The following is a 12,500-nucleotide window of genomic DNA, read 5'->3' on the forward strand; positions in this document are numbered from 1 at the left end:
ACCTTTCTCACTTACCGTCTCTCCCTCTCCTTCCCCCTTACTGTCCTTGCTTGCTATCAATGGACTGTGCCTCTTACCTTGAACTTTCACAACATTCCACACCACTCCAAGGATTCGAACCCTCGCACCATAGGACATCCGAGATTACTTCTCCTCTGTATTAACCGCTAAGCCGTTGAATCAGCAACTGAAGTCGTTAAGCTATTTCCAAGCCTTCATGACAACCACCATTTCGCACATGCGTAAATAATATAAAGTGAGATTTAGAAAAATTAATAGTCAAATATTGTATGAAGTTTATTTACGTTGCTATGCAAAATACACCAGGACCAAGGCATCATTTCTAGTCATGATACCAAACTGATTTTTGTCGCAAACACAGCGCTCCCACAGTGAAAAAAAGATGGTGGCACAGGCAAATAGAACAACAAAAGATAACCTTTGCAGTTTAATCAAAGAAAAGAACTTGTCTCCAAACCACTGGTGTCATAATCTTGGAGAAACCGCTTGTAAAAAAACACATAACCATTCACAGAACACTAATATTGTCAAAATGTTGTATGAAGTGGTTTTCGGAATCTCTTGGAAAAAAGAAATTAAAAAGCCACAAATGAGTGGACAAGTCACAGCTACATCACATGCAGAGTAGGAAAATGGTGAATAGTTTGAAAAAGTGGCAGGATAAGCCTGACATTAAAGGAGAGCAGTGTCTGACATTTGCCAACTGCAGACTGCGGACTGCAGACTAATCCTGAATCACAGTTATTGAAAGCTAACCGCTCAAAAATGGGTCCTGAGGCTTAAAAATACTGTTTATCATCCCTGTTTGAAATGTGTGTTTAGCTTAAATACTGCTTATCAGCGCTATTTGCAGGCAGCCAGCAGTCTGCCTTTTGCAGTTATCATACACCAGAAAGGGAACAAGAAAAAGAAGAAGTTCGAACTTCAGGATTATGTGGCGCTGAAAATTAATAAAATTAATGGAAAAGGGAATGCCCCCTCATCCAAATGTGCTACTTGCTCAAAATTGATTTATCTGTCTTAATTACAAAAATATATTAGTACTTTGGCTTTTCATATTTACACTTTGTCTTGGTTTGATTTTAGATGATATTTTCTTAGTTTAGTTGACTGTATACTCTGTACACTAGGTATTCGTATACCTGTTCGTTTGTAAAACACAATTGATTACCGTAGCTTTCTCTACTTGTTCTCTCTTGTATATACATCTAATCACTGCCCTCCTCGACTAGCTATGCAGATTGAAAAATGTATTATATAATGAAATTCTACAATAAACTTGAACTTGAACTTGAACTTGAAGAATTTGAAGGGGACTGTGCCAAAATAATCACAAAATTTGGATTTATCACTACAAGCAGACTCAGCAAAATTGAAAAAAAAGAAACAAATATTTTATTTCATAATTCAAAAGAAATAACACTTACAAGAGCCTACAAAATGGCTTCTAATCAATAGATTATGAAACCCTTCTTGACTTTGTTTTTACTTGCCTTTGATTATTATGAATTCAAAGTAAGCAAAAGATATAACTAAACAAATTAAAAATCAAGAAGACATCATGTATGTTTCAGTTCTTTTATTCCTTGGATGATAATTCAATATTGTTGCCCTCCGCCAGCCTAAGGAGATTCATCAATGAACAATGTCCTAAAAAGCTCTGAGAAAGAAAAGTAGAATCGGTTATCATGCACTGTATGCCTACAGTGCTGTAACCCCAATCTTAATGCTAACCATTTAAAATCAGTGCCTAGACTTAACAACCATTGGGGCTTTATAAAATACTCATGAAAATCTAAGCAGCACTAAGTTCATTCCCTTTCCTCTAGGACCAATTTACTAACCAATTACACATACTTACTAATATTATTGATGGGTTTTTGTTGATGCTTCCTACTATCAATTTCAACCTAGTTTAAAATAAAATGACCTAGGTTGAAACAAAATGACCTAGTTTGGTTGCAATTAACCTAAGGAACAAAATGACCTACAACATAAACATTGTTTTTAGGCCTAGTGAGGCCTATAAAGTTAAGCATTAGTAAAGGTTTTGTAGTAAGTGACCTGTGAAAAGTGACCTATACTTTAAACCTGTGTAGACGAAATAACTTTAAAATGCACCGATTCTCCCAGTGTGAAGGAATCAGCAATCCAGGATCCAGCAGATGTGAGTCTTTGGAATCTGGAATCCAGAGCATAGAATCCCGAATCCTTTGTACGGAATTCAGAATCCACAGATTTTGATGGAATCCAGTATCCAGACAGAACCTGTGAATTTGGAATTCGAAATCCATGACTCGGGATCCCGGAATCCCATGACCTTGGGCTGGGATCTGGAATCTGAGGGCTACCTAGATTCCTTTACATAAGGCGAACCGATACAGCTGTACCTTTGCCAAGATGTTACATTGTTGAGGATCGGGCAGGTACAAAATTCAGGTCTCAGGGCTCTGTTTTACCAATAAAGAAACAAACCTAAACATTAATTTAAGCTAACCCTAGGCCTAAAAATTCTTGTTTAGGTCTAATTAAGCCTAAGGTTAGCTTTAATGAATGTTTAGGTTTGTTTCTGTGTTGGCAAAACAGAGACCTGTGAACTAGACCTGTGAACGAGACCTGAAACCTGTGTTTTGTACCTGCTGGTAGAGGAACAAACATCTTCCCACTATACCACTTAATGCAGTCACGTTCAAATTTGCAGGCTAGCCTAATAATGGTAACCTCATGCATGATCAAGGACCATATTACGATTTAGTTTAAAAACAAAGTTTTTTTTTTTCTTTTCTGGATAGGACACTGTTTATGGGTAGTGTGGGCTCAATATTTCTTTCTCAATTTGGATGGCGCAGTGTTTTTATTTCTTATGGTATCATGTCATTGATCTGGACGTATATTTGGAGATATCATTTACTATTACCTGAGCAAAGTCAAAGAAGACAACAATTTTTCCTTGGTAACATTAAAATGGTGGAGGCAAGTGGCTATGAGAGAGCATCTTTCATCAGTGTTCCTTGGGGAGTGTTTGCAAGGCATCCAGCTGTATGGTGCGTACATGGTACACTGTACATCTTATGAATCGAAAATTTCTAGTCATTGTATGAGTATGAAGAAAGAGCTTACATGTACATGTGCATGTACATGTACCTGCGAAAGCAAAATAATGTTACTACATGTACACGTGGTATGCAATATTAAAGATAAATTATGATTTTCATCTTTCATGTTGTTGTTTTAACAACAGAACTGAATTGCTGTCTGGCCAAATATCATGACTCAAAATAAGTCACATATTCAAAAATTGTTACGTGCTACACCAGAGTTACCGCTGATTCCTGTTGCCCCAAATGGGCAGAAATGCTTCCAGTACTCAGGCTACATGTACCTGCTAGTGTACTTTGTTACTTAATGGATCAAAGGGTTTTTAGTTTCTAAATAAACTGTCAGTGGTACTGCGTCAGTGGTGAAGCAAAACACAGAAATGGGTTTATCAACTGGGTTGATACAGTATGTTAAATTGACCACCATAAATAACTTTGGAAGCTGGCACTTTTGTTTCAATATTATTATTTTAGTGCATATAATTATTATTTCATTGTACATTCTGACCACTCATTGAATTTGTTCCTAGTACCGGGATTCCCTGGCTCAACTTCTCAGCCGCACTAACCTTGTAAATAGCCAACTTGGTTGCCTCCGGCCAATTGGGATTATTATCAGCTGTTGTTGAAAGTTCTGCTCTGTTGTGATTGTGTTTCATTAGCCCTGAAAAGCCTCTATGGGGAGTGGTCAATTACGTATGCATGTACATGTATATCTATGTAGATTTTGCCATTTAAATTAAACAAAATGCATATTTGTGCAGAAAACTCTGACTGTTCACTGACCCATCGCAATAGAGGGGTGAAATTGCATTGCTGGTTTGTGATAGATTGTCTTTTCATTTCATTTCACACTGATAAAAACACAATGAAAGCTATGGTTTATTTAGGTGCTAAAATGGTGGTATAATAAATTTGAACTTTTTCAAATTCAAGAGGTTTTTTTACATACTGTACATTTTATTTTGCACTTAGCTTTTTCATAATAACAACAATAATAATAATAATGTGTATGGCTAAGATTCAAGTAAGAAATTAAAAATTGGAACTCTTAGGCTAACTGAAACTTGCCAGTACAATAATAATGTAAAACTTAGAAGCTGCAGCTGCAGAGACTCCAATCCTCCCATTTTGGTTACTAAGAAACCTCCCCTTTTCGGCAAATATTTCTGCTGTCCTGTTTTTGCTTAATATTCTCCTAGTTTTTGAAACTCTTCCTAGCCAAAGAAAGAAAAATGTTTCTTTGTTTACCTAGTCTTTTTAGCACAATTCTTTGCCATTTTTCAGTGGTTTCTCAGCCATTTTCACTCTTTTGGCATGCTACAATTGTAGTACAATGTATAACCCTGCAGCACATGATTTCCGCTCATTTGTGGCATGGTCTCATTGTGCTCGATTTCTTTGTTGATCTTATGTTTATTCAACCTAAAACCTCCCTTTTTCAGTTGACAGGGTTGGAATCACTGCAGTTGAAGGCAACAGGAATTTTCCTGTTCCTTTTTTTATTGCTTCTACCATTATTATTACAGCAGGGGTAGGCACCACTTCTACTGTGTTTCATGCACAATGTTTCCCCAGTAATACTGATACTCTTTTTACCCACCTCAAGTGGATAGAAAGCTGAGTGAACTTTGGAGCCCATGTGCTGTTCGCTTGCAATATCCAATATCCACTAGTTACATTACACTGTACATGTACCGTATTTACCCGTGTATAAGTCGACCTTTTATGGCCTCAAAAGAAGCTCCAAAAATCCCCCTCGACTTATACACAGGCCAAAGATTTAGAGCCAAGTTCCAGCTAAGTAATTTATTCAAAATTAACATAATAATGTTGTCTTGGGCATAACGAATGCAGTGGACAAAAGACTTCAAAATGAATGTAAGCAATTCCAGTTGAAATGAAAAAGGATTTGTCCAACTCTAAAATGTTGAAGATACTCACAAGCACAAAATTAATATGAAATAGACACTGGACACTGGAAATCTGTTTCTTCAAATAAAACACGATCGTTCAATGGCTTAGTAACCTGGCGCAATACCTCGTGTTTGCATGCAAGCATCGTCACTCATGTTGCCTGAAAATGCTGTTGGTAATGATTGTTTTTTATTCTTTATACAAACCTGGCTGATTTACTTCGTATTGTTTGGTTTATGAGTTTTGTTTGTCATGTGAGAAATTATTTATAAGTCAAGGACCAATCAAACCTTGTACATTTCGCATCGTTCACAAGTTATTTTCAAAGATTGACTCCTGCTTCTATGATGTTGTGCTAATATCCTCTAAAGTCCTTTATCCTTGAACAACGAAACAGGTTAGTTTGAGGTTTACATGCTCAATTTTCTGAGAACTTTTTTGAAACTCAAGGACAAAATACCCACATATACAACAACTGCTGAACCACAAAACTATTAAGCACTTGAGGCCCTGATTTTTTTATGTATCCACAGTTCCAGAAGTCAAAGAATACAAGATTAGTGTCCCATGAACATTTAACAAAGGAATTGAGAAATTGCTTTTTTCGCCATCAAAAATGTGGGGTCGACTTGTATACACGGGTAAATACGGTATGTGCCCCATCCAGTATATGTAACACCAAGTATTAAGCCATAGACTTCTGGGAGTGAGACTTAACAGATTTTACTCAGTCTAACCCCAGATGAGGCACCTGAGTGAGTGAGTTAAGCAATATCTAGGTCCACTAAAAAACTGAAATCCTTTAGCCCTCCCCCTCCCCCCCCCCCTCCTATAAGAGCGATACTTGTAGATTTGACTCTGTCTAATGCCAGACTATTTTACTTGTCAACATTGGGGGCTGCTTCAGCATTGAAAGTTTTAACAACACTCAAAAAGGACATGTATATCTCCTTTAACTGGTTATTTATGGCCATCTTTCAGGGGCCTTTCCATTGCGCATTTTTGCCAAGGATGTGCATTTTGGAATGTGTTTGCATGGCTTCCAATGTATTTTGAAGAGCATCACCCAGGCAGTAAAGTAAGCCTTGACAAAACATACTGTAGTCTTAAGGACGGTGCTTACTAATTCAAAGGTATTTTTGCGCATTCTGCTGAATATGCAGGAAATGCAGATCTTAACAAGTGTTATTGAAATCCAAAAAGAAAACTAGAGATAATCACACATTTTTCGAAGATACTTAATCAACAATATTTTGTAAAAAGCTTTAAAATACAAAGCAATGTATGGTATTGATCTTTTCCAAATTGAAGCTTAATTATCTCTGAAAAATGCATGATTACCACCAATTTTCTCTTTGGATACCAAGATGTTTGTTTAGTTTTACTTTCTCTGCATAGTTTTGAACCGTGCAAAAATATCCCTGTATTAACAAGAACCACCCATAGGAAATCTGAGTATCTCGAGATGCACAGAATGTATGCTCGATAACAATAGTAGGCACCATCCTTAAGTGCAACTTGTAAAGTTGTAAATTTCTGTTTTTGCTGGGAGTGCAAAACAGATACAAATTTCCCAGCAGCTGGAGAAATTGCTCCAAAAAGGCTAATTGTTGGTTTATTTTATGACCATGGTATATGTTGATGAATTTTGAAAAAATGGCTCATTGGGTGCCCTTGAAGCTGTGGAACTTTTCATTACTATTCTAGCAATAAATCATTTTATCACTTTACTGCAACAGCAGATGTGTACCTTGTGACAATAAATTTTTCTATCTGGGAAACATGTGGTCTCATCCTCTCCCCTCCCCCTCCCCCTACTATGTGGGAGGATGAGGTAAAAATGATTTCTTTTATGACTGGTCATTAATACTGTCAATACCAGTAAGTTCATCATCTTGCCAAAAAGACAGAAAATAACAAGACAGAATTAATGATCTCTTGAGACCTTCTTTTTTAATTTTTAATTAATTAATACAATCAAATCTGTGTGCAAGAGGTGAAAAACTTGAACAGTGTTGTCTAAGTTATGAATTTTGGAACTGTAGTACTGCCTTAAAATAAAAAAATGTTCATTCCCTGATTCTGTGGTAAGACTTATGACCTGCTGTAGCTGGTCTTTTCCATACATGAAACTACATGAATCATAGACTCTTACAGGCTGTCTCAGAAATGAGATAATTTGGCTGTTGTTGAAAATGGAGCCCCACTACATCTGCAATTACTTTTTAACTGGCTAGGTAATATTTCTCGGAGCTTACTGTGTGATTACATTTATATGGGCAAGAATAGAGAGCACATTTTTTATTGATAGCATAAAATTCACTGTATTAATTTGTTTCCTGGGCTTGGTAGTGATAACCTCAATGTCTTGTCACATTTCTTTGTAGAAATGGGTGTTTAACGTTCTTCCTTGGCTCACATACTTTCCTGTTGCATTGATGGTTGGCCGTGTAGCAGATGTAATGATTAAAAAAGGTTTGGTGTGTTGCAGATAATTTTATGGTCATATAGCTTCAATAATCAAACAAACCTTAGTTACTTGTACATTAATTTTTGTTTAACCATGATTTTGCTCTTGTTCCAGTACTGCAGTGGAATCAAATCAAATCATAGCCTTTTTTAATGACAATTCAGGAAAATAAATTATTGTTTCTATTCTAGGAAAGTGTGAGCCCCTTGCTTCATTTGACCCACTTCCTTCTCTTGATATGCCACTCATTATAGGATTTACTTTTTTTGAACTTGTGTCATATTGTTCTCCTTGGCAGGATTCTCAGTAACGTTTGTTAGGAAATTTTTTCAGGTGAGTCAGATGTACTGTATAACTACAAGGAAGGATTATGTTTTTGCAAACGTTGGCCGTGTAGCACTGATATTATACAGAGTTAACTATTAGAGGGTAATGTGAAGTGCTAGTTTTCTACCCATATGAACCATGTGATGTTAGCCCTACTAATGGAAATGGGCCCACACAAGGACAGGGAGAAACTCTGACCAGGGTGGGAAGTGAACCCACGACCTTCGGGTTAGATCACTGCTACTCTACCAACTAAGCTACAAGGTCAGATGGGAGCAGGTTATGGGAATGTAAGATGTCAATGTCACAGCATTTAATATGTACAAGTACAAGAAAGGGTTGCGTTTTTGAAAACATTGGCCGTGTAGCACTTGTACTGCAATGTTGTTTCAATTTATTATGTTTGTTTTAACATGAAACTAAATGCAACTTATTAATCAGTTTATTCTTTAATTATAAAGTCCACTGAATTAGCTTTGCCAGGAAGGGTCATTACATCAGTTACTGCTAATTATCGGTATTTCTGTGGCCCCTTAATTGATCAGACAACAAAATTAGGCACTCTATGCCACACTCAGTGAAGAGTGTGTGGGTTCTTCAACATCTCTAAGTTTTATGAGCAATAGTGCTGAGAAAGTACCAAGGGCAGTCCTCGAAAGTAGTGGTCATACGGTAGCCCCAGTCGACCAGACAGTTTAGCGGGCAACTAGTTTTTGGTAAAATGAAAAGGTTGCTTGCCTGAAGAAAAAAAAAACAGACAACCCAGTCAAAAATAGACAATGTATTACACAAGCAGCACCTGACTCACTCGACAGTTTCCTATTGTTTGTTTTCGGGTTTCGTTGCCCAGCTTTTGAAAGAGTGACATCCTGGAATTTTTTTAATTTCGAGCACTGCAAGGGTCCCTTTGATCTCTTTCTAAGTCACTCAAGGATGCGGTTTCGCTCTGTCTGTCGCCAAATGATCTTACTCATCAGTGGAGGCTGGTTTAGGGGTTAAAGGCTTAAATAATTAATCATTATTGTTATTGGAAGCTGGCAGTACTCTTATATGTAGGTTCATATTCATCAAAGCCGGTGCAAGTATGTGCTGAAGATCACACCTCATTTTAGTCATGTACTGATCATGTGCTGGTAGTATACTGCATCAGCAACAACTGCAGCATTACATTCCTGGTTAGGATGCATTTGAATCTTATTGCATTTTTTGTTCAGGAAAGGTCTTGGTGTGTAGGAAATAATAGTTATTATTTTGTAAATTTAGACACTCAGAATTTTTGAATTGCACAAAATCTGTAGAAGAGTGAAAATGAGTTATACCGTTATACTGCTTCTATTAATTAATTTACTTTCAGGTAAAAGAATGTGATAACTGATTTGTATGAACTTTAACTGGACCGAAAGTAACCAAACTGAAATTTTCAAAAAGCTCACAATAAGATCAAGTGCATCAGTAATGTAAATTGAGGAATGATTTCCACAAACAAAACATCATCTTTTACTATACTGTAAGTGCCAATTCTCATGTCACTCCTCTGCCTGCTTGTTTGTTGATGGGCTAGCTAATTCACAACAAGACCAAACATGTGCGCAAACTAGGGAAATATTATTATTTCCAAAGACACGTCTCGATGTTGGTAAAATGCACTAAGAATTGCGTGGAGAACAAAAAAAAAAACTAAAAGGTATGTTGACGTTTACTGCATTACTAACAAGTTTCATTGTTACAGAGTCTTTCTATGGGTGGAGGAGCTCTTTTCATGATTCTGATCAACAAGTCACGCTCATTTAGTGAGGCACTGTTCTGCATGGTGATGGCAATGACAGCAAGTGCTCTAGGCAATGCCGGCTCTCCTGTTGTACCACAAGACATGTCGCCAAAATTTGCCGGAACACTCTTTGGTAATGAATGACAATTACATGCTCTGTGATTTTCAAGTAATCCCATTTTTGAGGGGCATTCTTTTGCATTTTCTAGGGCAAGAAGATCTTAACCTTGTATGAAAACAATATTGTTCCAGATCATGAAATGAGGAGGGAAACACTCAGAAATCTGTTGGTCTTTGGCTTTCAAAGCATGACCAGTGAATTTTCACAGTTCACCTAGGAATGAAAGACCTATCAATAGGGACAAACCATGTGAATGCTATGTTATGTAGCGATCCAGAACGAAAGTCTGAGTGAACTGGGGTCAATGCCTTGTAATGTAATGGTCTTGGTGTTGAATTATGGACTTTGCTCTTGAGTACATGTACACTGCCATTATCCTGTAGTTCCAGGCCATAATTGAGACCAAACACAAAGTTTGTTTCCAATACTGCCCAACTGTAGCCAATTAAGATAACGTATGTATACATTATAATCTCCTGGGCAGACTTGACTTAAGCAAGGGAAGCATATTGTCTTGTGTCTTAAAAATGAGTGAATATTTTTATGTACATGTATAATCCTGGTAGCTGAGAAATAACCTGGCTTATTGCACCGTTCGATAAAAAAATTAGAATGAGAACGTAAAGTAGAAAGGAAGAAGTAATGAAGAATTTTAAGTAAATGTGTTTGTCATCCCTATAGCCAAAGACAATAGCAACCCTTGGATTAGAGTATAGTAATGCTTCTGAGCTTGCTCATTCATAAAAAGTTCCATTTTCAACTGCCAAAGAAGTTCCGTTTTGGGTTTAATTTTGAGAAAGATTGCTCGCAGCCATCAAACCTGTCAGCATCGTTAGCAAGGTTTTTTGTTTTTTTTGGCAATTTAGCTTTCTATCTTCAAACCTAATGCGAGTTGTTAGAACAAAAAAAATTGTACTTGATTTGTTGTCATACTCTAATTTAAAGGCCCCTGCTATTTACTAGGGTGTCAAGTGATGTTTTTTCAATTCCATGTAGTGCGAGTAAGCTATGTGTTCAGAATTTTCCATTTTCAATGTTTTTGCAACAGCAGTAACTTTATGATTACTGTGCATTTTCAGGTGTGTTAAAAACTTTTTTCTTTCTTTTCAGGAATAATGAATTCTGCAGGTGCTTTTTCAGGTGTGTTGAAAAACTGACAATAAAGTTGTTTTTGTATCTTCATTGTGGGCGGTAACTCACCGATATGGTACGCAAAGTAATTACTTTAATTTGTTTTGGTTTTACATACGACACTCGATTAGAACTCGCAAACGAACTCAATTTACAGATCATATATTAATTAAAATATCAAAATGAGTAAGAGCAATATTAACTTTTACTCAATAAAAGAAAGTTATGTTGTAATTTTCTCTTTGCAATTAATTCTTAAAATGGATTGACTTCTTTTTTCTTTTGATACTGTACAGGAATTGTTGGCACACTTATCACTGGTCATATGTTGAAAGTCACTCATAGCTGGGAATATGTTTTCATTATGAATGCTGTACTGTTGATATGTGGCTCTTTGGTATTTCTTTTGTTCGCCACAGCCAAGAAAATTGCCTGAAATCATTGGTGGATGAACTCCTGATTTGGATGAGATGCTCATATTAGCTTGTGGTGTCTAATCTTCTAGCACTGGAGCACTAATTGGGGACACTGTAAATTGGAATTAACAAATTAACACAAATCAAATCAAATAATTATTATTGTCGTCTCGCAAGATAAATGGCAGAATTATCATTATCCCAAATGTTCCTTAGAGAGGGCCTCTATGGCATTTTCATTGTTCAAACTACAGTAGGACCATATGAGACCTATAGATTTGCAAAATCCAATTCAGAAGCAAGATTCTATTTAAAATCAAAATTTATGAACTGTCTTCGGGATTTTCCAAGGTTAAAATGTCTATAAAAATCGACGTTTCGATCAGTTTTACTGGTCTTCTTCAGGTTGTTAAACAATTTTTTTTTTCAATATGGCGGATCGTTTTTTGATGTCCAACTTGGTAAACGATCCGCCATATTGAAAAAAAAATGTTTAACAACCTGAAGAAGACCAGTAAAACTGATCGAAACGTCGATTTTTATAGACATTTTAACCGCGGAAAATCCCGAAGACAGTTCATAAATTTTGATTTTAGAAATATGAGAGGTGGAAGTTTCAGAGATATGAAGATGCTATTTGTACTTCATAGTCTTGTGACTGCATGAAGGCAAGGAAAGGATCAAACTGCTTATTTATTTATTTATTTATTTATTTAGTGAAATGGTATCTTAGTTTTATCAAGTGGATGACATTGATCAAGCTTAGATTAGCTGCGTCCAGCAAGAGAGCTGAGTCTCCTGCCCACAAAATTATTCAAGTTCAGTTTCAACCATGTTCAAATTCTTCCGCTTTTAATTTAGTGCATTGCAGTCAAATTGGTGTTCCTTAAAACTTGACGTAATTTAAGGGGGTATGTCACGCAAAATGATGTAATTTCATGACACCCAAAACACCCAAAAAGTAGAATGAAACATTGCAATAACCACTTAAAACTGTTGAACAACATAAAAGAAATACTGCAAAAGGAAAGAGAAGCATGGATGGACATAAATGGACAAGATTGAAACGGATTGCATTTGAGTAATCTTGAAAAAGGTTGGCCCAACGTTTTTCAAGGTTATGGCAAATTGCCGCCTGTATAAATGTCGTTTTTGCTCAGAATCAACTTGTTTGTGATGTAACAATAATTTTATCAGTAAAGGAATTGCACATTATCATTTTCGAGTTTTA

General features: G+C 36.4%; 1 protein-coding gene across 1 annotated transcript in view; it reads left to right on the top strand.

Annotated features, from left to right (window-relative positions):
- The window catches only part of LOC138021565 (voltage-gated purine nucleotide uniporter SLC17A9-like), a 17,967-nt gene extending 6,301 nt beyond the window's left edge, over positions 1 to 11,666 (top strand). Inside the window, exons 4-10 of the mRNA XM_068868465.1 lie at positions 2,814 to 3,065; positions 6,018 to 6,114; positions 7,424 to 7,511; positions 7,805 to 7,839; positions 9,563 to 9,734; positions 10,833 to 10,862; positions 11,150 to 11,666. Coding sequence (XP_068724566.1) covers positions 2,814 to 3,065; positions 6,018 to 6,114; positions 7,424 to 7,511; positions 7,805 to 7,839; positions 9,563 to 9,734; positions 10,833 to 10,862; positions 11,150 to 11,289 — 814 coding nt within the window. The 3' untranslated portion in view covers positions 11,290 to 11,666. The remainder of the gene's footprint in view (positions 1 to 2,813; positions 3,066 to 6,017; positions 6,115 to 7,423; positions 7,512 to 7,804; positions 7,840 to 9,562; positions 9,735 to 10,832; positions 10,863 to 11,149) is intronic.
- Positions 11,667 to 12,500: the final 834 nt, after the last annotated feature.

Source organism: Montipora capricornis, chromosome 10, assembly GCF_036669925.1.
Source record: "Montipora capricornis isolate CH-2021 chromosome 10, ASM3666992v2, whole genome shotgun sequence".
Classification (NCBI taxonomy): domain Eukaryota; kingdom Metazoa; phylum Cnidaria; class Anthozoa; order Scleractinia; family Acroporidae; genus Montipora; species Montipora capricornis.